General features: G+C 39.3%; 1 protein-coding gene across 15 annotated transcripts in view; it reads left to right on the top strand.

The window, feature by feature from the left end:
* Positions 1-23,733, top strand: part of APBB2 (amyloid beta precursor protein binding family B member 2) — a 250,482-nt gene extending 226,749 nt beyond the window's left edge. For all 15 annotated transcript variants that reach the window (XM_061585504.1, XM_061585495.1, XM_061585494.1 and 12 more), the window contains 6 exons: positions 11,684-11,798; positions 13,292-13,379; positions 14,349-14,432; positions 15,690-15,805; positions 17,226-17,405; positions 18,766-23,733. In XM_061585504.1, coding sequence (XP_061441488.1) covers positions 11,684-11,798; positions 13,292-13,379; positions 14,349-14,432; positions 15,690-15,805; positions 17,226-17,405; positions 18,766-18,933 — 751 coding nt within the window. In that variant the 3' untranslated portion in view covers positions 18,934-23,733. The remainder of the gene's footprint in view (positions 1-11,683; positions 11,799-13,291; positions 13,380-14,348; positions 14,433-15,689; positions 15,806-17,225; positions 17,406-18,765) is intronic.
* Positions 23,734-24,243: the final 510 nt, after the last annotated feature.

Genomic DNA, 24,243 nt, shown 5'->3' with positions numbered 1-24,243 from the left:
ACCTGACCTCCTCTCTGAGATATTGTCCTCTCCTACAAATGTGTAAAAATGCAAACACAATTTGGGTTGGTCTTTCACAGTCCAATCCACTTCCTGTGTAGCTTGGAAGAATTTGGCAACATGTGCCTCTGAGCATATAGTGAGTGGCGGCAACACCTGCAATCAGCCCAAAGAACAGAAACAAGACATGTGATGTGCTGATCTTGTTTTAGCAGGGAGGAAGCAACAATATTAAAATAGTTGATATAGTCCAGATAATCACTTTAAATATGTTTGATTTACTTTGCAATTTTAGTGAAGTTTCCTATAGTAAATCATTTTCTTTTGCTTCTGTTTCTGTGAATATTTATTTATTTATTTATTTGTTGCATTTGTATACCGCCCCATAGTCGAAGCTCTCTGGGTGGTTTACAACAATTAAAAACATTAAAAACAAATTAACAATTTTTTTTTTTTTTACAATAATTTTTATTCAGATTTTCATAAAACATACAAAACAAAACCATAAAACATTCAAAGACAAAAAACAAAATAAAAAATAGTTAGACAAAAAAAAATAAAAAGTAAAATATTGACTTCCCATTTGTCACAGATCAAATCAGTTATAGGTCTACAATGTATAACAATCCTGTCTCTTAAATCATATTATAAAATCACTTTCCTCCAGTAGTTATCTTACTTAATCATCAAATCTCATAAACATTACTTTATTCTTTCCACAAAAAGTCAAAGAGAGGTTTCAATTCTTTAAGAAATATATCTATCAATTTTTCTCCAGAAAAGCATGTCGATTAATCCATCTCATTAATAATTATAATAATCTTATTGTCATAACCATAGTCAAAATAAACATTTCGATTAATCCATCTCATCAGAATCTGTTAGGTTCAATAATTTCAATAGCCATTATTCTATTATCCCTATTAGTTCCATCTTCCATCTTCAATAGTCTTGTTAAGTCCAGTAATTTCAGTGTCCAATCTTCCATTATCAGTATTCCGTAATAATCTTGCTGTCATAACCATAGAAATATTAACTTCCCATTTGTCACAGATCAAATCAGTTATAGGTCTACAATGTATAACAATCCTGTCTCTTAAATCATATTATAAAATCACTTTCCTCCAGTAGTTATCTTACTTAATCATCAAATCTCATAAACATTACTTTATTCTTTCCACAAAAAGTCAAAGAGAGGTTTCAATTCTTTAAGAAATATATCTATCAATTTTTCTCCAGAAAAGCATGTCGATTAATCCATCTCATTAATAATTATAATAATCTTATTGTCATAACCATAGTCAAAATAAACATTTCGATTAATCCATCTCATCAGAATCTGTTAGGTTCAATAATTTCAATAGCCATTATTCTATTATCCCTATTAGTTCCATCTTCCATCTTCCATCTTCAATAGTCTTGTTAAGTCCAGTAATTTCAGTGTCCAATCTTCCATTATCAGTATTCCGTAATAATCTTGCTGTCATAACCATAGAAATATTAACTTCCCATTTGTCACAGATCAAATCAGTTATAGGTCTACAATGTATAACAATCCTGTCTCTTAAATCATATTATAAAATCACTTTCCTCCAGTAGTTATCTTACTTAATCATCAAATCTCATAAACATTACTTTATTCTTTCCACAAAAAGTCAAAGAGAGGTTTCAATTCTTTAAGAAATATATCTATCAATTTTTCTCCAGATAAGCATGTCGATTAATCCATCTCATTAATAATTATAATAATCTTATTGTCATAACCATAGTCAAAATAAACATTTCGATTAATCCATCTCATCAGAGTCTATTAGGTTCAATAATTTCAATAGCCATTATTCTATTATCCCTATTAGTTCCATCTTCCATCTTCCATCTTCAATAGTCTTGTTAACTCCAGTAGTTTCAGTGTCCAATCTTCCATTATCAGTATTCCGTAATAATCTTGCTGTCATAACCATAGTCATATAGTAAGAGTCTAATGGGAATTTCCTCTATCCCAAATATTTTCTTGCCATCCATTCTGAATAGGTTGCTGGAATACTGCAGTAAAAACATATCTCTGTTCTTTTTTACAAAATGTACTGGCTCATCTCTTGAAAGTTTTTCCCTTGACACATGGCTGCAGTTAATTCCATAGGTCTTCTCCATATTAGGCTCCATCACATCATTCCAGTCCAAAAGATTATCCATGCCATTGACAACCTTATCTCCAATATCTTCATTAATTTCTTCAGAGATAACATTGAATTCCAAACAGTAGATTTTATTTCTAAAATCCATAAATTCCAAATCTTTTTCCTGTTCCACGTTTGTTCCAGGTTCCAGGGTCTCCTCTCTCACAGGGACCCCTATTTCTTTAAACTCCTGGATCATTTTGCACAATTCAATTTTCAGCTCCTTACAACCCTGTCGCAGGGTTCGTTTCGTTATCTCAATCTCATCCATTATTTTCTGAAACCTAGTTACTTCCAGATTCTCAGCCACTTTCTTGATTGCCATTTTAAAAGAAAAATATAAGAGAACCACTTCTTATTTCAGCAACAATTGGGTTAATACTCCAAACTTGATGACATCACAGTATAAACAGAACAGCCAGCCTTATCTCACTATGCTTAGGAAAACAAAATGTAGTTCCCAGGATCGAAACAATTAATGGCGTCGTCAAGAAACAGATTCGTCAAAATAAAATAAACCAAAAAGAGAGTAATCTCAGACAATATAATATTCTTCAGAATAGAAATCAGGAATAGAAATCTCTCTTCTGTGTATATCTTTAGAATGCAAATCCAGGACAGCTTTTTGCAACAAAAACAGAGATAAGCTGTTAATTAGTGCATAGCAGAGAAGAGTTATAGCTCACCGAAAAGATGTCCAAAGCCGATCCATCTGGCAAATCTCCTTTTACTGCAACAGTTTAAGTCAAGTAAAAAAATATAGAAAGAAGGGTGCTTGCCTGTTAGTTCGTTCTCTCTCTAAAGAAAAGATGAACGTGTCGCTTTATCAGATAGAGCTTGTTGAAAATCCGTCCTTCCTTGTTGGCTGGACCTCGTCTCATAAATCAATGAAATCTAGTCCTCCCAACAAAAATAGGCTTTGAGGTTAATCTCTTCGTTTCTCCCTGCCCGGGAGAAGTTTCATCAGTCAAAAAAAAAATGTTTTGACTGATTTATATCTGAATAAGCTTCTTTTGCGGCGGGAGCCCGTCCCAAAAGCAGGCACAGGCTAAGTCACCCTTCCCGGAAGTCTAAAAACAAATTAACAATTAAAAACAAATATACAAATTTAAAAACACATTTTTAAAAAGCAATTTAAAAACACATGCTAAAATGCCTGGGAGAAGAGGAAAGTCTTGACCTGGCGCTGAATAGATAACAGTGTTGGCGCCAGGCGCACCTCGTCAACAAAATAATTCAACAATTTAGAGGCCACCACTGAGAAGGCCCTCTCCCTTGTTGCTAGCCTCCCAGCTTCCCTTAGAGTAGGCTCCCGGAGGAGGGCCTTTGATGTTGAGTGTAGTGCACGGGTGGGATTGTGTCGGGAGAGGCGTTCCATCAGGTGTTGTGGTCCCAAGCCGTGTAAGGCTTTATAGATTAAAACCGGCACTTTGAATCGAGCTCGGAAACATACAGGCAGCCAATGCAAGTATATGTGAAGTATAGCAACACTTTGCAACACTAAAAAAAGCTCCAAAACCAATTGTGGAATAATGGCACTGACTGTTCTGCAGAATAGTTTCTAATGGACATGAGGAGTGTCTCAGTTTGCACAAGATAAAACAGTGTGTGGTGAAATATATTCTAGCAAAATTCTACGTGTGCTCTATGTCTTTAATTGACCATGCCCACCTTTCCTTAAGTGGAGTAGTTTAAGCATAGCAGGGTGAAAACATGCATTTTGGGCAGGCCAAGTTTATTTTTTCCAACAGCTAGAGTCATTGCTTAAGTATCAACATATTGTAATCAGTCTGATTTTACATCAAATTGCAGTTTCAGATTCAACTGTTAATGCACCCAAAATAGTAATAGAGCATAACCTCCAGTTTGAAACAGAAAAGGCTGTCTTCACCTACATATGACATTGACCAATAAAAAGGCTTTGAAATTATTAAAAATGAATTTGACACAGATTTCTAAGATGAATGCGAGAAATATAATTTTCTAGGTTAGATTCTCTGTATAAACAGTTGTAACACAGAAAAGAAGCAAAGCAAGAAGAATATTGATACATTCTTTCATTTGTTGACATTTCATTTCAACATATCAATACTCTGAAATAAAATATATTGGTATCAATATTTTTGGGGAGGGAAAAGTAGGCCCAGTAAAAGCAGTGGATAGTGGACAAAGAATGAACTTGAATCCACTAATAGGCAAAAATTATTATTTTTGAAATTAAAAAATAATTTGATATAGATTTCTAGGATGAATAATGAGAGACATATAGTTTTCTAGGTTAGATTCTCTGTAGAAACAGTAGTAACACAGAAAAGAAGCAAGAACACCAACAAACATACAAAAATGTAATTCTCCATCTTTGGAGATGGCAGGTGTTGCCGCCACTCACTATATGCTCAGAGGCACATGCTCCCACATTCTTCCAAGCTGCACAGGAAGTGGATTGGACTGTGAAAGACCAACCCAAATTGTGTTTGCATTTTTACACATTTGTAGGAGAGGACAATATCTCAGAGAGGAAGTCAGGTCTCCTGCTCCCCTGGTGCATGCACTATAGCTGCCCAATTTCCCTGCTTTTTAAAGTTTGATAGAAGTATCTGTTGGCGATAGGTGCGTTCTTAAACTGCAAGGGTTTTGGCCTATTAGTGAATAATCTTTTAACTATGCCCTGCAGGGAGCACTGCTAAGGGATAAGAAAATGGTTTTCCTTACTACAGTAGGGCCCCACTTATACAGCACGTTAGGGACCAGACCCCCGCTGAAAAGCAAAAACTGACAAAAAGTGGAACATCGATCAGCTGTAGCGTGGGGAGCTCCAACTGACAGCGCTTGGCCCCTGAAGCTCCCCACGCAACAGCTGATCAATGTTCCACTTTTCCATGCATCACCCTCTCCCCCCGCTCGCTTGCTCACTCATCCTCGTTATGGTGGGGGAGTAGTGCTCGCTGCCGCTGATCGCAGGGAGGGAGCTGCCCGCCCGTCCTTGCCCGCTCGCTCACCCTCTGCCACCTCCTTCGCTCATCCTCCCCTTGCCCACTCGCCCTGCCCCCTGCCTGCTTGCTCACTCGCCCTCTTCCACCTCCCTCGGCAATAAAATGGCGCCGGATGCCCTTCTCGGACTCAGCTGCTGAGCATCAGAGCTTGGAAACGTTCCTTTTTTGAACTGCAACTCCCATCAGCCCAACTGTAGTTTAAAAAAAGAATGTTTCCAAGCTCTGACGACGCGCTCAGTAGCTGAGTCCGAGAAGGGCGTCAGGCACCATCAATTTGTGCACTCAGCATCTCTGTATTCTGGCAATTTTCCGCCGCAAAAATAGAACAAGCGCCTAACATATGGAACATGGATACAATTCAAAACCAACGCATTAGCGAAGCGCCGAGAAGTGAAGTGCTGGAAAGCGAGGCCCTACTGTATTCATATTTCATGAACTTTATGGAAGAATTGCAATGGGAAAAGAATGGTAGTAGTGAAATTTTAAAATATTGATTAACAAATAGTATAAATAACCATGTTTAGGTTTAATTGTTGAAAACTACTTGATGTCTGACAGAATTACACAGAACAATAGGTAATTCTGGCTGAAGGCTAAAGTTTGATACAAAAACTATGTATTCCAGAAGAATAACTGTCCAAGACACGTCTACTTGAGTGGGAACTTTTGAAAAGTCAGTCACTCTCCCTCCCCTCAATGTAATTTACCTCACAAAATTGTTTATAAGGCCACATTCACACTAGACATTTATTCCACTTTTATTGCACTTCAAATAGTCATGGCTTCCCCCATAAGAATCATGGGATGTATAGTTTGTGAAGGGTGCTGAGAGTTGTTTGGAGGCACCTGTTGTCCTCACAGAACTGCAATTGTCAGCGTGTTTAATACTCGGTGCCTCTTCCCAGAGAACTCTGGCAATTGTAGCTCTGTGAGGGGAACAGGAATTGATATTCTGAATATCAAATTAATATTGTGGCACCATGGCCTTGGGGCAGTCACTCACTCTTGACATAACCTGTCAATCACAGGATTGTTGTTAGGATAAGGGGAGGGGAGAGATTTGGGGGGTATCCAACTAAACAGTTCTGCTAGCTGCACAGTCGGCCTTCTCTGCACTCTTGTCTCCCTGTGCCCCCCCATGTGATCCCTAAATCTGTTCTGGAGGGTCCCCCAACCCTCTGGGGCAGATTTTGGGGGGGACATGGGGAGAAGAGAGGGCAAGAAAGTTCCACTGTGCAGCTACAAGTCCTTGAGCTAGTGGAACTGTTTAGATGGATGCCACCCTGTGTATGCTCTTCTTTGGAAATGGTAGGATAAGAAATCTAACAATAATAATAATAAATTAATAAGCCTGACAAACTAGTTCTTTTCCTGATACTGTCCATCCACTTTCTGAGAGTCTTAGTAGTAGTCCAGGGAGTGAAGGATTTTGGGAGTCCCAGTAATAATAATAGTAGTAGTAGTAGTAGTAGTAGTAGTAGTAGTAGTAGTAGTAGTAGTATGCTCTAGTGGTGGTATGCCATCCTCCCAGACACTCCCAGAGAGGTGGGTGTGGCTAGACTGATTCCTTGAGCTTCCAGGTTGGGAGGACAGTAGGACAGAAGGCAAACTTATAGGAGGCTGTCAGAAATTGCTGAGAGCAATACAGGGAGATACTAAAAATATAAAGCAGTGATAGGGAACCTGTGGCCCTCCAGATGTCATCCCTGTCCACGGTGGCTGGGACTGATGAGAGTTACAGCCGGCAACATCTGGAGAGCCACATATTCCCCATGGCTGATGTAAAAGTAGCTAAGGGAGCATGACTGTTGACAAAGTAGGAGGGCCAAGAAGAAGATAAGCCCCTCCCTGAATATTTGAAAGTTAATAGATGTGCCTAATCTCACAGGTCAGATAGTAGGACCCCGGGAAGTTGGGGCATGCTTCTAGCAGCTTCTGAACACCCTCAGGGTGTTTTAGCAGCTAATTAATGTCTTTAAAAACCTTTATAAGGTCAGCTCCTTTTAATGACAACAGCGTTCTCATGTTAGGATGTTCTCATCACATTACTGTGGTAGTTAATTCATACAGTATTAGATTTGCATTGTCTGAAACCATTCTGAATCTCATCAGCCACTCTAAAAATAACCTTAAATCTACACATCATTATTCTTTGGAGAAATAAGTGCAGCAATAGACAAAAATTATTTGATGGATAGGATTCTTAGCACTATTACTTTTGAGTTTTGTTGCTATCAATTAATTCTGCAAGCAAATTGATTCATTACATGTTAATAGTAAACAACAATCACAAAAGAAGAGCAGGATTGACTCTCAAAAGGCAATTTAAACGTTACATATGAAATCAGTCATTGTTTGCAAGACTTTGGATCAATTGAAAATACTGGAGCAGGGACCAATTGCACCCTTGGGAAGCTTCTGCTCCAGCTTGTTACATGTAATGTTTGAAATGCTTTTAAAAGTGGACCTTCTTGCTGTAAACCTAAACATGAATTTGTGGCTGTGGTCCCTTCATTTTTCAAATAACAGAAATTCTTTCAGGCTGCACTTAATTGAGATGTCTCAAGGGGCATTAATGTAATGACTAGCCTCTCTCATGCTGGACACTGTTCATATATATTCACTTTTATGTCACTATATAACCATCATTGCACAGTTAAGTGACATTTAACTGAATGTTAAATAAGCATGACAATCCAAGCTCTCTATCCATTAGTACCAAAGAATAATCATTTAAAAGAATTAAATTAAAGAAAATTAGTATTTTTTTTCTGGTGTTTATTCAGTTTCACCAGTTTCTTTCTCAGTTGAAGAGATTATTTCTCCCCTTCTTGTTGTGTAATAAGCAGAGCACCTTAAATTAAATGGAGTTTTTTGTGTGTTTTGGCTAATCAACAAAACCAAGCCAAAGCCTTGCATACAATAAGATTTTATTGATTCCCCCCCCCCCCAAAAAAGCAATCAACTTGTCTAACTTTGGGTTCAGAATAACACCTCAATCTAATTTAACTGATATTTGCAGTTACTACCAGGCAGAGTGTGTACATAAATAATAACTATTTTGGTAAATGGCTGTTTTGGTAGCAAACAGTGTGTGGCAGGTGTCAGAAAACTATGCTCTAGGGACACATTTGGCAACCATTTGTAATAGGGGGCATATTTTCAATTGAGCAGTGTTAAAGCATCTGTCACATTGACTCTGCCCTCTAATTTGTACTGAACCAGCTGAAATTGTAGACAAAGGTTTCTTGACTATAAACAGAAAAGAGGCTCCCTCAGTCCCAGCCATGTCCCTTTTGTCCTGGCTCCTAAGTTCTTCTCTGTCACACTCAGGCTCAGTTGTGTGTATCTAACTGTCCAATGTGAAGTAAGCGTTCTCTGTTTCTTATTTGGGCACTCCTGGTTGTGATTTGAACAAATAAAAATGTATAAGGCTCACCAAACGTGACACCTTAAATGCAAAGGACAACTGCTACCACTTTACCACATATTTACCTCCCAACACAGATGTCTGGCTAAAGGCAGAATCAATAAGCAATTGCCTGACTTAGGAAGAGGATAACAAATTGGCAAAAACTGACAAGTGAAGTAAGTGCTCTGGCATGTAGCCTTTTGGCTGGTCGGAGCTGGCCTACACAGACATATAGTTTTAAGCCAATAAAAATGGTTGTATAGGGATATCTGTTATAAGCAGCATGCTCTGCAAAAGTATGCTTTTGTCACACTCCTAATACCTAATTTTTCATCTGTAGGCAAAGCAGCCTCCTCTCAACATAGAACCACATACCCCTTCTTCTGTGTCCTTAAGCAGGTTGACCAAGTTCAATTGTGCCATTTAATTTCTCTCCTCGGCCCTACACATTGAACATTCCACAAGAACGTAAGACGAAATGAACCTTGGTCTAATGCACCAAAGTTCTTCTTAACATACTGTCTCTGATAAGTTATAAGCAGGGCAGGAAGGCCATCCCATGTTGCCTGTCCTCTGTGTCTAAGATATCCATTTGTATCTTTTTGCCACAGTTTTATGCTAGCAGCATGGACCATCAATTAAAAGAATCCAGCAGAGAGAGAGAGAGTTCTGGCTCTTGGATTCGCACACAGTAGGACCCTGCTTACCGGTGCTTCGCTTACCAGTGTTCTGCTAATGTGGCAGCTTTCGTTTTCCATTTTAAAGCCGATTTTTGCTCTTTTGCGACGTTTTGCGATGCTTTTGCGTCATTTTTGCGCGACGGCCCCATTATAGTCAATGGGGTTCCACTTTATGGTGATTTCCACTTTACGGCGGGGGCCTGGTCCCTAACCCGCCGTATAAGCGGGGCCCTACTGTACTCAAAACAATTCCTATCCAGCTGTGGCCTAGACAGACCCTTCCATTACATGCTCTTATTTTTGACTTTAGGACTTTTATTCCGTAATGTAAGCACTAATCTGACATGTTTGTTGTTTTCCCCAGTTCCCTTCCTGCTGAAGCAGTAGTGTGGTGAATATTTATTATTTATTTCATTTCATTTATATCCCACTTGAATTCAAAAGCCTTAAAGTGCATTGAGTGACCTGGGACCAATCTCTTAGCCTAACCTAACCTCAGGATTGTTGTGAGGATAAAATGGGATGAATGCTTGTATGCCACCTTGAGCATAAAGGGCAAGAGTCAAATGTAAAAATGTTTCTAATTTCCTTGCCTTCCGAGGACTGGCATGATGCAGAAGTTTGCTTTATCTGTATGTTTCCCAGCACAAAGCTGGGACGTTTGTAAATTCTTTTGTAAAGCAGGTAAACAGTTTGCCCACAAATCTCTCATATTAATCGATTTGAAATGAGGTCAAGTAGAATTGAGGTTAACAGGACAAATGACCCAGAAAGGATTCCATAGTGAGGGAGATGAATAAGAAAACAAAAAATAAAGGCTCTGGTGATATATTCAATATTGAACACTTCCGGCTCTGCAAAGACAATTAACCTCCCCAGCCTTTGCACAAGAGATTAGAATTAACACGAATGTTCCTGGTCACTATACCTTGGTGATAACACAGGGGAGGTGTGAATTGTTGCTACAAGAAGGTTCTTGTGGGAGGAAAGTGTTTAAAGCCCAGCAGGGCTTGGAACTGGTTGTTCCTCTCCTCTAGCATTTAAACAGAATCTCTGCACCAACTGAACACCCTTGCAAACTGTGGGTATAGATTTTCCTAAACTCCCTGTTTAATATTATTAATTATTGAAGTCAACCTATCATCTGGACCTTGCTGGAAGGAAAGATCCATGTTTGATTGCAATTGATTGGATAATTTTGTAGCAGATGGTTGCTGGTTTCCCTCTCCCCATTGTTGGTGTCTAATGTGCCTGGCTTAGCAGAAAAGGGGGATAATATCCACTGGTCTCATTTCTTTGCCTGTGGTGACAATTTTGCCCACTTTGTGGAATCATGGCACGTATAGAAAGCTGCACTTCATATACATATAAGTATCACAGACCTCCATGTGGACAACTTAGGAAGATAATTGGAGGCAGGGGGATCATTTCAGAGGGGAGGAACAAATAATGTTTCCCTAGGGGAGAGGAGTTTCTCAGTAAAGGTTAAAGGCCTGATTTTGAATGTGTTCAAGACTGAATGACAAAAACGCAGTCTTTATTAAGAGTATTTGTTGTAGTGACTTCTGAACATCTCATAATAATTACAGCAGCATTATCAAAACATTTCCAACAGTCGTACCCCCTTTTTGTTTTGATTATAGGAAGGTGTCTTAGTCAGTAGGGTCGACACTGAGAGGCGACAGCTCTCCAGATTTCAGGCAGGAGTCTTTCCCAGCCGTACCTGGAAGCATCAAGGACTGCATCTGCTCTGTCTCTGAGCTACAAAACAATGAGATTTGTGCTTTGAGATGCCTTGCTAGGACATAGTCCCATTTAATTGTTTATAATGGACCCTCAGTTTATATAACTAGTGAGTTGGCAAAAAATCCAGGTGCTCTTGAGAAATAACCACATCTGGCCTGAAAACTGGGGAGGTGATATCCCCCTTCTGCCCTTCCTAAACAGGATTCTAGTTAGAGGTTTGGGCAGGGCATGAGACAACATGTAGTCTAGACTAATTTAGTATTGGGGCGGAGGAAGCAAGCAATCCTCTTGTCACTTCTCCAAAGCCATCATCCAAAACCCAGCTGACTGAAGTGCCAGGGTAAGGGAAAAGAGGGCCAGAACCCTTGGGCTTGCCTCTGCCGTCTCCACCCATTTGGTTTTATGGTTCTTAAGTTATATCGCTGTGTTGTATTTCAATGAATTGTTTGTGAACTGCACTGGGAACCTTTGGATTGAAGGTTCTAAATACAATACAGTATCAAAATAATAGTGTAGGGAGGAAAAGAGAGCTGCTGCCAACACTGATGGGCAGGAACAAAACTATGTTCTGAACATTCAGTTGTCATCTTTGCTCATTTGTCTTCTATTTGAAGCAGGTATTTTTGTCAGTGGGTGCTATTATTTTGAATAAGCAAATTAATTTTGTTTGCGCAGAGACTTTGCCTACGTAGCGAGAGACAGAGAGACAAGGATTTTGAAGTGCCACGTGTTTCGATGTGACACCCCAGCAAAAGCCATTGCCACAAGCCTGCACGAAATCTGTTCTAAGGCAAGCTTTCTTGTGCGTTCATTCTGTCCCCTTCCTAAAGGGGCCTTTCCATTGCTCTGCATCATCAGTGTGCCATTTTGGAATTTCTTCCATGCCTCCTTTACTCTCACCCTCGCTGCCACCCTGCCTCACAACTGTTAAAAATCAAAGCAAGTTTACAACTTGAGTTTTGAAACAGTGAAAAATTTGCTGTCTTTTGCCTTGCTTTATGTTAAGGCTGCCACTGGTAAAATATGATAAAAGTTATCATAAGGCCAGGCTGCCACCAGATGACCCTTGTAATCATTGTGACTTTTACTACTTGAATATACCCCTATAAAGCAATCGCAAGCATGTTACATGGAGTCTCCCTGGTTTCAGTGGAATCTGTTTCCATGCAATTAAGAGAAGAGCCAAACTGCAGCTTCCACACAAACATATGCAACGCTTGCCTGGCATACAGTTCTGTACAGGAGAAGCTCCTTCTAAAGGGAATGTTTAGGAGCAGAAGAGACTATGTTCAACACCTTCCTCATCCAATGTTTCCCTACTCCAAATCTGCCCCACAACTGTTCCCCCTCATCCCCCAGGGTTTCAACGGTGAGCTTTCAACCTGGCCTCCAGATTCGCCCGTCCCTATTTCAGTGGCTTTAATTTGTTCCACTCTTGTGAACCACCTTAGAGATTCTGACTTTGATTAAGAAAAAGAAAGATGCATATAGTCATTATAGTTTCTAGGACTGACCTGATGACAATACTGTATGGGAGAGTACTGGAATAAATAGTTCTGCCCTGCCATCATAAGGTGCATAGTGCTGAACCGACATTGGTGTTCAAGGGGGAGGCAAAAAAGATCTTCCAGTGGCACATGAGGTGCCCGTAGCCTTGTCTTTATTGTAGCTTATGTTGCAGACAAGGTCTTTGTGCTCCTTTGTTCGGCCCAAAAAGGTCATGGAGCTTGCTGTAGTGCACCAGTCTTGTGTCCCATATCAGCTTCCAACAACCATGTTACAGTGTGCCATTGTAGCAATTCTACTTTATGATGTGGTATCTCAAAGGATCTGGGTGCCAAAAGTACCAGATTGTAAATAATGTTTATATATTAAGCTTATAAGTGCAAAAAGGAGTTGCCCTGGACTCCTTTGGGAGGAAGGGAGGGATATAAATTTAATTAATTAAGACAGCAAGTATCTTCTGGTACATCAGGAAAGTATGAAGAGTTTTGCATTTACTCCCCCCCGCCCCCAGTATTTCTCTGCACTGTGGCTTTAAGTAGTTTAAACTTGGTCATTAAGTTTGAATGTATGCTGCCCAATCCTTTTGCAGAAATAAACCCTGGAGGGCTCAATGTAAGTGTGCATAGGATTGTAGCCATAGTTTCTTAACCAATCTGAAAAAGAGAAACTCCTTTGTAAGGTATTAAAACACTGGCTATCAGGATTGTAAGGATAGTAAGATTCATGCTACTGTACCGTATGTTGGGGACAATGCTATATTATCACTATCTTCTCCAGATTATGGCTGAACGGAAGAATGCCAAAGCTTTGGCTTGTAGCTCATTACAAGAACGGACGAATGTCACCCTTGATGTTCCCTTGCAAGGTACTGTGTGGGTGGGATATTACCTTCACTAGATAGTAGTAGCAGATAGGTGACTGTTAATAATAAATAACCACTAAAAACCTTTTAAAATAATGTTCCAGAGCGGTAGCCAGCAGGCGTCTGCAACAGACTAACTCCTTTAGTCTAAAACAGTGGCTCCCAACCTTTATGAGTACGGGACCCTCTTTATATGCTCAAAAACTTTTGTGACCTCCTCCCCCCACGGAGGCAGGCTGGCCGCCAGGAAGGAAAAGAAAAACCAGCCTTTCCTTGCAGCCGTGCTTCTTTTTGCTTCACAAAAAGCCCTCTTCTCTAGTTCTGAGTAAGGGCATCAGCAGCAGTGCAAGGAGACGGGAGTCAGTGATAGTAATCCCCTCTTCTTCCTGGTATCTCCACCCTCAGCCTCCTTTGGCATCTGCCACGTATTTTATAGGCAGACGCCTGCCCTTGGTGCTCCTGAAAGGAGCTCTGGCACTTCAGCAAAAGTCTTCCCCTGTCATTTGGAGCAAGGGGGAGGTGTCATCTGCAGCAGCAGTGGGGAGCAGACACTGTCCAGGGAGTGAAGCCTTTTTTAAAAAAAATAACAATTCATTTCTTTACTGTTCACGGCCCCCTCTGGATTACTTCACGGCCCCCAGGTTGGGAACCACTGGTCTAAAAGGTACTACAAGACACTTTGTGCTTGTTTTTGGGTTGCTCGTGTTTTATTCATGATAGGCAAGATGAGCTAAACAGGCTTGTCTATTTTTACTTTAGAAGAATAAAAGGTTATGACATACTCTTATTTGTTTGTTTACTTCCCCCCAAATCAGCTAGGATTCTCTTTAATGTGAGACAGAAGGAGCACAGATATATTAGAATCGATAATAGTATCACTAGAGATTGAATACCTGGTAAATTATTTTATTCTGTCATTGAAAACAATAATATCTTGCCAGATGTGAATTGGTTTTTTTTGTTCCCATGCAGTAGATTTCCCAACACCAAAGACTGAGTTGGTCCAGAAGTTCCATGTGCAGTACTTGGGCATGCTACCTGTAGCTAAGCCAGTGGGTATGTCTTATCTTTGTTCATAACTACCTTTAAAATTTGTCTTTCAATATCTGAGAGTTCATTTTGGTCTCCTCTCCACTGATGGCGGATAAGAATTGGTGATGAAAACATGTCTAGATTTTTCAAAACATTCAGAGCATACTTTTGGTGGAACTGTTATTATAATCCATTAGTGATATTGTGGTACCAGAATGGAGTAGTAGTTGTATTCCAAATTAATTATGTGGTGGTAGGGATTTGATCCAGTTTGTACTAGATTAGGGGTTACTGGAAATCTGCAGGGGTATTGGAAATCTGCAGGGGTACGTATGACGTGAAAAGAACTAAACTAAGTTATTAGCATTTGCCTGCCAAATGTGAAATAACAGACAGACTGTTGACATATGGGCCTGCTCAAACATAACAAATGGGATCTGAAGACCCATTCACCTAGCAGAGCTTTGAGTTTACTTTTTTTTCCAAAAGAGCTTACCCTCAGCAAATATTGAATGGCAAAGCACTTTTGAAACTGATGGAACTTTAAAACTTTATTTAAGATATATCATCAGGATGGGGGTGTCAGAAACTTCCATTAGTCATGCTGAAACCCTGGAGCTTGGCCAATATCCCCAATGCAGACAAATTCAGTTTGGCCAGTCTGTCCATCCTACATACTGGCAGTCAAAGTGAGAAGAATGGACCAGGTGGATTCCAGTGGTGGCTCATGAGGAGGTGGGGGTGGAGCACCTGGGCGCAGTTCTGTGCTTGTTGGACAGGGATATAGGGCAGCACAAGGAGACAGCAAGGTCAAGGGGAGCTCTGAGGTGGTGGCATCAGACCCACAGGTGCACACATGCTTGTGAGGCCCCCATCTCGCTGCCCCCATCCCCATGAGTACAGTGCCACTGCTTCCAGGAAGACACCACTACCGACACACCCACCACCACGCTGATTCCTCCTCTTTCTGTATCTGGATATAAATAAAAGAGTGTAACAGCTGCTTCAGCTTTGATTTCTACATTTTGGGGGAAAGCTGCTCTCTACAGCTTTGACACTCATTAATTACTATTATTAACAAGTTTATCCTATCCTTCCTCCAAAGATTTCGGGGTAGCATACATGGGTTTAATCTAATTTTATCCTCACAAGAGCCCTGTGTTAGGCTAGAAGAGTGTGACCCAAAATCACCCAGTGAGCTTCAAGCCGAATATTCTATCCACTTTAAAACACTGACTCTCTTTTAGTGATCTTGTCGTCTCTCTTGCTCTGCTACTACAGGCATGGACACCCTGAATGGTGCTATAGAAAGTCTCATCGGTTCCTCTAGCAGAGAGGACTGGATGCCCGTCACCATGAATGTTGCTGATGCTACAGTGACAGTCATCAGTGAAGGAGTAAGGCACAACCTGGCTTCTCTAAAATTGGAAATACTTCATATGTAATTGATACTAGAATGTGGGCCTTTTTATTTATCCAGTGCTTTTTCTAACTTTATTCAACTTTATTGGAGATAAATAGAAGTCACCATATGCACTCTCAGAGCAAATTTAGCAACCATTTATGGTATGCATAGCGTTTTCAAGATACTAATTTCTGCCCTTTGTTAATTTTCTCCTATAAAAGTAACAAAACTGCTAAGCTTAATAAACATTGCATGAAAAGAACATTCACAAAACCAAATAGACCAACAATTAAATTGTAATTATTGTAATTGTTTTATGGGGAAAAATAATGACTTGTACAGATCTCAGTCACAGTCTAACAGAGTTAAGTGAGCTTAACCCTCACACACCAGTTTTTTAGACTGTATAAATCTATTATTAGAATCCAGTGGACCCTTTTAGAGTCCTATCTGTAAATAAAGTTAATGACTGATTAAAGAATGACTCCTGTTTAATATAGAAAAACAGATTTTGTTGAAATCACATTCAAAAAACATAGTCCAATACAAATACTACTGAAGCACATTAGACCCCACCGTGTTAAATTCCTCATTGGACTATCTGAAAGCCCTGGAGAAGAAAGCAGTTGAGATACATGGGAGATATACTGGGCTCAAAACAGAAGAGGAAACAAATCAGAAACAACAAAAGAAGTGCCTAGATATAATGTTGGTCTCATATTAAATAATGGAATGGGTCCAATGTACTCAGATAGGCTAATAGGGTTTTTTTTCTTTTTCACAAGAACATTACAAACAAAAAATCAATGTAGCAAGTTTGCACTAGGAGAATGTTAGCTCCTGTGTTAAGATACAGCTAATTACAAGCAGAATAAACCTCAGAGGGTGAAATTAACAATATTGCGGTGGGGAATCTCCTACAGTCCTCTTGGAGTGGTATAACCATAAAAAATAGAGTTATTATACAGGCAAGATGCTGTGCCCTACCCTATTTTGAGGAGCTGCTGGGCATAGAATGGACCTTAGCTTAGGACAATAAGCAACCTCTAGTTTCTGGATAATGCCCCTATTTATTATATCTGTATACTGAAGTGCCTTCTTAAGATGATTTTTAATAAATGAGATTTGTTTATTAAGATGCTTGGGAACCTTAAAAAAAACCTGGAAGAGTATTTCCTTTGTGTGTGAAGCTACAGGGCCCTGCATGTCTATTTATCAACTTCCAAGCTCTGCACCAGTTATTTTACTCAACCTCTTTTCTGTGTGTTGTCGAAGCTTGCTTACGTTTGTTCATCTAGTCCATAATTAGGGCTAATCTGTGAATCAATACTTCCAGCACCCAGACTAGTAATAATTTAAACCCAGCCTCTAAAATGAAATTGTCATAATATTAATTCTTCCTGCCCAACCAGAATGAAGAGGAAATTGTGGTGGAATGTCGTGTACGATTCCTGTCTTTTATGGGCGTGGGCAAAGATGTCCATACGTTTGCCTTCATTATGGATACAGGAAACCAGCATTTTGAGTGCCATGTTTTCTGGTGTGAGCCCAATGCAGGCAATGTTTCAGAAGCTGTTCAGGCTGCTTGTATGGTAAGTGATCACAGAGAACTCTAGTACAATTTGTAGAAATAATAGAAAATGAGAAGAAAGCAGTATATTAAATCCCTCTCAAGTACTTGTTTTGTGGTATTTAGCAGGTACACAATATGACACATAGTAAAACAATAATTCTAGTTAATTTTTCAAAGCATCTTGCTAAATCTATCATTCTTTCCAGTTCTGCGCTTGGACCTTAACATTTAACACCATGATTCTAAATATTACTGTCAGCTCTTCCTGCCTCTTCTGCTTTAATGCTATTAGCAGTCAATATTGTGAACTAATACATGCAGAGACTGAAAACCAGATAAGTACCATAAAGCATTAGAGTCAAGGAAACAAGCTGTAGCCTTTCACAAGAGAACAATGTATCTTTTAGAAAGGAGACAATGGAAAGAACAAATTACAAGATTGATGAGAATAACCAGAGTTCCCTGTTTCAGTCGTATTATTCAGCACCTGCTTCCAGAGTGTTTGGTGGGTATCATCCTTTAAAATTGCCAACTACTCCATTGGGCTGCTAGAGAAAATATTAGCACTAACCTGCTAATATTAGCACAGAACCTGCAAGTTCTAGTGATAAAAAAATGGACTGCCTTCAATTGATTCTGACCTATGGCGACCCTATGAATAGGGTTTTCATGGTAAGTGGTATTCAGAGGGGGTTTACCATTGCCTTCCTCTGAGGCTGAGAGGCAGTGACTGGCCCAAGGTCACCCAGTGAGCTTCATGGCTGTGTGGGGATTTGAACCCTGGTCTCCCAGGTCCTAGTCCAACACTACGCCACACTGGCTGTCACTGGTGATCAAAGCACAATATTCAATTCCAGCCACCACCACCAAATTATATTATTTTAGATTTAGAGGCACAAGGCTTATGACAAATCTGCCAACAAGCTGAGTTATTCCTTGTATTCAAAAGGAGGATCTTGTGTGCAACTTCTGAACTGCAGTAATTTCTACATTAATGACATGTTGTCCACAGTAACGTGTAATCATTTTGCTGAGAATATAAGAAACTGCTGAAACAGGGAAATATTTGCTGTCATGATCTAGGGGTGCTATATCTAGGGGCAGACCTGCAAAACCTGAGACTCACCAAGCCACCCTTACTCCCATGCAGGTAGCAAAAATAGGAGGTTTATGAAGCCCCTTCTGAATCACCACACTTAGCTGATGGGCCACATTCAGCTTGATGGGTTATAATATGCGCATGCCTGCCTGCTCAGAAGCAAATCCCAAGCCATGGGCGGATTAATAGGCATATCTAAATGACATTGCAGAATTTTGTCAGTAAAACTGAAGGTACAGAACCATGCAAATCATTGCAGAACATCTTTGCTTTTTTGCAGCTACGGTATCAGAAGTGCTTGGTAGCCAGACCTCCTTCACAAAAAGTCCAGCCACCTCCTCCTCCTGCAGACACAATGACCAGAAGAGTCACAACTAATGTAAAACGAGGGGTATTGTCCCTCATTGACACTTTGAAACAGAAACGTCCCATTACTGACACGCCATAGCAGCCCTGCAGGAAAACAAGGTTTCTTGGGACATCCAGAAGAAAATGCAGTAGCCACAATAAAAGAAATGAACTGATTTTTGGCCTTCCAATTTAAATGGGTGATGCTTTGTCTTCAGAGATTTTACCCTTATCAAATAATATTAGACAAGCATGTTCTCTCGTCTTTCCACCATGTGATATGAAAAGAAGCATGAGTAATTTTTTTCCTGTGAGTTTTGCACCATGAAGTGGAAGGTCTGTTTTCCAACTGTAAATATTATGAACATTACTTAAATTCACACATACACAAGAAGGGAATATGGCACATTACTCCTAATCCTTGGAGACAACCATGCCCCGATTGATATTCATCACCATTCTGACCTGGATTTGTCACAAACAGTCCTTATATCTTACAGCACTTTGCCCTCATTTTTGACACTGAAGTACATACCAAGTATTAATTACCATTGTATTACTGTAATATGAATACTGAGGGTTTTTTTTACAAAACTACATTTCATTAATCAATCTATCTCGTGCACCCTAGTAATCATGTTTCATCTTTGGTCTGCAAGTTAGGTGTGCTTCAACATGATAGTTTCCTATTCAGATTGCAGTCTATTGGAAAGAGTGTGCAAACAATATTATAATTGTGACAATCACATGTACATCTGTTTCAGTTTTATACCAATGCTGGGAAGCTGCGCTTGGTACTTCCTTTCCAGCACACATATATGTACAACAAAATAGATGGGCAAAATTGTCACATGGTATTAACTACATGTGGTTTGCATGCTTCTTTCTTGTAAAGAAGTGCTGCCCCAGTAGGAAAATCTATCATATTTGAATCGTTCTTCAGTCTTGGAACTGTGCTTGCTGAAATACCAAATCATATTTAAGAGTTCAGAAAAAAGTTTTGGAGGATGTATTGGGTTTTCATTTTGAATCAGACAAACCCCAGCACAATGGCTCAAGTGCCTCTTACATTTTCCATAGATGCTGGCCAATCCTTTTGTATGTCTTTACTTTGATACAGTCAGGAAGCAAATGTAGAGATTGGCTAGCTGATGGGTGTACAAGGCTAAAAATTACAGGCTTCCCCTATTGAAAACTGCATACAGAAGAACAGGCCTGTGCATAAAAAATGTACCTTGATACTTGACCCGTAATCTATAGGGTAAGTGCACCAAAAATGGAATTTTAGCTATACAGCATGAGAAAAACATCTTTAACTGAGAAGAGGGAGGAAGACTCTAGTCTCATTCATTAGTTTTCTTACGACAGGAGTTGCGCTAGGTAACTGTGAATGAATGTGCATGGGTTTTTACTTGAGTTCTAGCACTAGAACTATGACCTTCTGTTTCATTTCTTCTCGCTCAAGTTGGGTGCTGAGCCAGTAGTTTTATAGCACACAAAGGACATTTTGCTGTGTAAGATCTATTCTAATTTGCAGCCTTTTGAGGAACTATATTTTATTGTGATTTTAAGTTAAGAAATTGTACATTCTGCATTAGATTTTGTGTGTAATGCACACTAATCAAAATGTTTGACCTCTGAAATTCCAAGTAAAACTTGTCCTGTTGCAGATGCCATGACAAACTCCACATGCTTGTTCCTTCTAATTGCACCTTATGCTATGTGTTATTTCAGATAGTTCTTTGTTTTCACATGTATTTATCATTTATATATAATATGTAGCACACGTTCACTTGCACAGCTGCCAAAGGAAAAGCCTTAGAACCCAACCTATGGTATGGTTACTTATGCCAGTATGTAGAAGGTACATGAAGAGGGGCAGGGGAGGCAACCTTGAGTTAATGCACCCGCCCCCAGACCACAGAAAACCTTTTAAAGATAACCAGAGATTATATCCATAAATGCATATGGGAGTCAACCACAAAGCCTGCAGTTTGTTCAAAAAGGTTTTAAGTGTATGAGTCTAAGGCTTACTCACCTATGCTGCCACATGTGCAAGTCAGCCTGTAGTATCCCAACAATCTGTGGCACAAGGGAGTAAGTAGAATACTGCATTTCTGATGGCTGGCAATGCCAGTCCTGAAAGTGTAGAGAGATGAAAAGGCTCCTTCCACACAGTCAAGTCTTGCACAAATAGGAAAAGCTATGCACGCAATCCTGCATGATAGTTACTCAAGCGTGTTTTGACAACATTTGGAGCTATAGCTAATTGTAGCTTTCCCCCCATGAGTGCCCACAGTAAAATAGATACGTGTGTTGTTCAAGTATGAGGGTGTTGCACATGCTTTTTTACTACACAAAAATGTCAGTGTGTGCAAGAGTTTCCTGTATACCAGTTGTGAAGCAGGTACAAAAAGGCTGCAGAATTATACTAAGAGGAGCAACTAGGAACAACACAGAGTAAGAAGACAATGTAAGCTGCTCAAAAAAAATCTCAGCATCCATAACGACTTCCATTTTCTCACAAACCCCAAAAAGGTTTTTTTCCTTTTCACTCTTGCTCCAATGAATAGCTGGTGCCATACCAAGCATTGTGCAAACTGGTTTTTACCAATATAAAGGCGACATAGGGCAGGCTTACATGTGCAGGTTTATCACTTGATGGCTACAACTTCAAGCAGTAACTTGCACGTGTGACTGAGCCACCATACCACATTCCTTGTGGATCACCTCAAACATACTGTGAGACTTCTCAGTGAAGCCACTTCACATTCACCTGCAGGTGATCAAATTAGTAACTGTCTTCCTCCATTTTTATGAGGTATGTATTGCAGGTTAAAACCAGAAGTGAGCCTATGCACAAAGATACATAATACTTTTTTAGTTTGAATTAACCCTTTTTTATTTTCTAGTTACTTCACATCAATGGTGATGTCAGTTATGTATAGGGAAAGTTATCACCCTAAGAAGGGTAGCCACATGGCTTAATAGCTCTAAAAGTTAGGGTTACCACATGTCCTTATTTTAAAAGTGACATGTCAAGTACAATGTACTTCTAAAGAAGGCAACTGCTTGGGTCTATCTTTGATAAGTACTACCAGTCTCAGCTGGCTCTTGACAAAAACCTCTTTCTCCCCATTTTTTAAACTGCATGCTATATTGGCAGCCTTCCTTCTTAAAAAAGAAAAGTGAGGAACAGTTCCAAAAATTGCAAACAATATGCTCAATTATCTTTAGGTACTTAAACCCACACAGGAGACCTTGATTCATTTGTATCTAATTGGCATCAAGCTTGGGTTTTTTTTATTATGGCTATTTCACATTCAGCAAGAAATGTACTAAAGACAGATATTCCTGCTGAAAACAGTAAGAAGACAAAGTATTTGTTTTGCAAGTAGCTTTTGGATTAGTTCAAAAGTTTTAAAAGCTATAAAACTTGTGATTACTTTTCAGCATTTTAAATTCCATTAGCTGAGAGTTATATCCTACTCCTTTAAAATTAAACTTTTACACATCCAAGAAACATATCTGAATTTATTTTATCTTATTTTATGGAATCCCTATGTACAGAGGTAGTGCCTCTCTGAACACCAGATGCTGAGGACAAACAATAGGGAAGGGCATCTTATTTATGCCCTGCTTATGAGGCTGACCACTGTTGGAGACAGAATGCTAGACTAGTTGGACTTTACTCTGATCCAGCAAGGCAGTTCTTACCAGACAAAACACAAACGCTTGTCGATGACGGCCAAAATGTATGTATGGGTTGAGTGCAAACAAATGCCAATGACTTTACTCAATGTTGTAGTGACACTTCTGTTATCTATGCATTCTTTATATCGCACAGGGCAGCCATGTTCACTATGCCTTGGATGTTTCTTGTCTTTTTTTGATTAACTTGTTAAATACAGCTTAAATATTTTTATTTTATTTATTCTATTTTTACTGAAATATTATTCAATTATGTTGACATATCTTTATTACTGGATTCAATCTCACGTGATATCCAGTGCTAAGTAATCTCAGTGTACTATAGGTTGCCTAAAGACAGAGGATTTTTGTAATTCTTTGTAGTCACCTTTTTAATTAATTAAATATGTAGAAGTAAAATGGCAAAATAACATGTAAAGCTAACTTCTATTATTTTTTAAAAACACAAAAAGCAAGTTAGATGCTGCTGTCACAGACCACCTCATTTGCGTACTCCATTGAAGGAAGGGAGATTGTTAACCAGTCATTTGCGATAGCTCAATGCTTTCCTTCTCTCTCCCAACCCACAGCAGTGCTTTGATGCTGTTGTTACTTTGTTTATACAAACCAAGTACTATTTCTTTAAGTATGTTTATTTTTCATAAAGATGAAGAATCGCCTACAAAAGGAAAGAAATTTGCATGAAAGGGCATCAGTCCTACTTCTGTTACAAAGAGTTCTGAATGATAAACTGTGTGCAGAACTGCCCCACCTTAAAGGTAAAGGAGAGGACCTTTAATATCTGAGTAGAAGAAAACCTACAGAAAATACAAAGCGTGCACCACTTGCCAAGTTTTTAAGAGCCTGTTTATTTTTAAAGAATTCTGCAGTCAATTAAACAGATCACATATGGAGGAAGAGCGTTATTTTTATTGTGTTAACTCACAAGAGCTCAGCCTCTAGAGCTCTATCATTACCATCATTAGCTGCTCTCCTTGGCAGGCATAGTTATTTTGAATGAGAGAAGTGTGAATGAGCAGAAGTAGGTTTGATTTATTTCACTATCTGCAAAAGAGAAAGGGGGAAATACACAGAGTTTATCAATAAGAGTTCTTAGTATTATATGAAGTAGTTGATTTTGAAACAAAAGGTTTTCTACCATTGTCCACTTTTTACACATTTAAATGTAATCTGTTGCAAGAATAAATTTAGCTGCATTAAGTGCTTGTCTCGTGTTCATGTAGTTGAAGCTTAGTTCTTTCACATTTTTGAAACTTTGAGGCAATTATGCTATCTGTAAAGCTACCTACAAAAGCCACCTCTGCTACCAATACTTGTGTCAGATTGTGGCCTTCTGTTATTTAAAATATGAAATGGGGCAGATTTTAAAGAGTAGATTTATTATTAAAGGAGTAAGAATATTTAAGCAAACATCTCAAGTATAATGCAGTAGTACTTGATGACTGAATAGGATTATAGTGCTCTTGATCATCAACATGGGTCAATTTGTGATCGTGCAGTGGCCAAGAATGTCAGTCAGGAAGTCCCTATTTTAAATGTCATCTTAATCATAGATAGGAAAACTCTCTTTGCCCTTTCCCTGTAGTATGATATTTATACTGGCTGATCTTGCAAGGTTAGTGTAAGGAATAATGGGGATATACCTGAAAACATTTTGAATATTGACACAGTCACAATCCAAAGAACCACAGAACTACTT

Source organism: Rhineura floridana, chromosome 9, assembly GCF_030035675.1.
Source record: "Rhineura floridana isolate rRhiFlo1 chromosome 9, rRhiFlo1.hap2, whole genome shotgun sequence".
Lineage (NCBI taxonomy): Eukaryota > Metazoa > Chordata > Lepidosauria > Squamata > Rhineuridae > Rhineura > Rhineura floridana.
The sequence above is the reverse complement of the archived record's forward strand: the minus strand, read 5'-3'. Positions and strand labels throughout refer to the sequence as shown.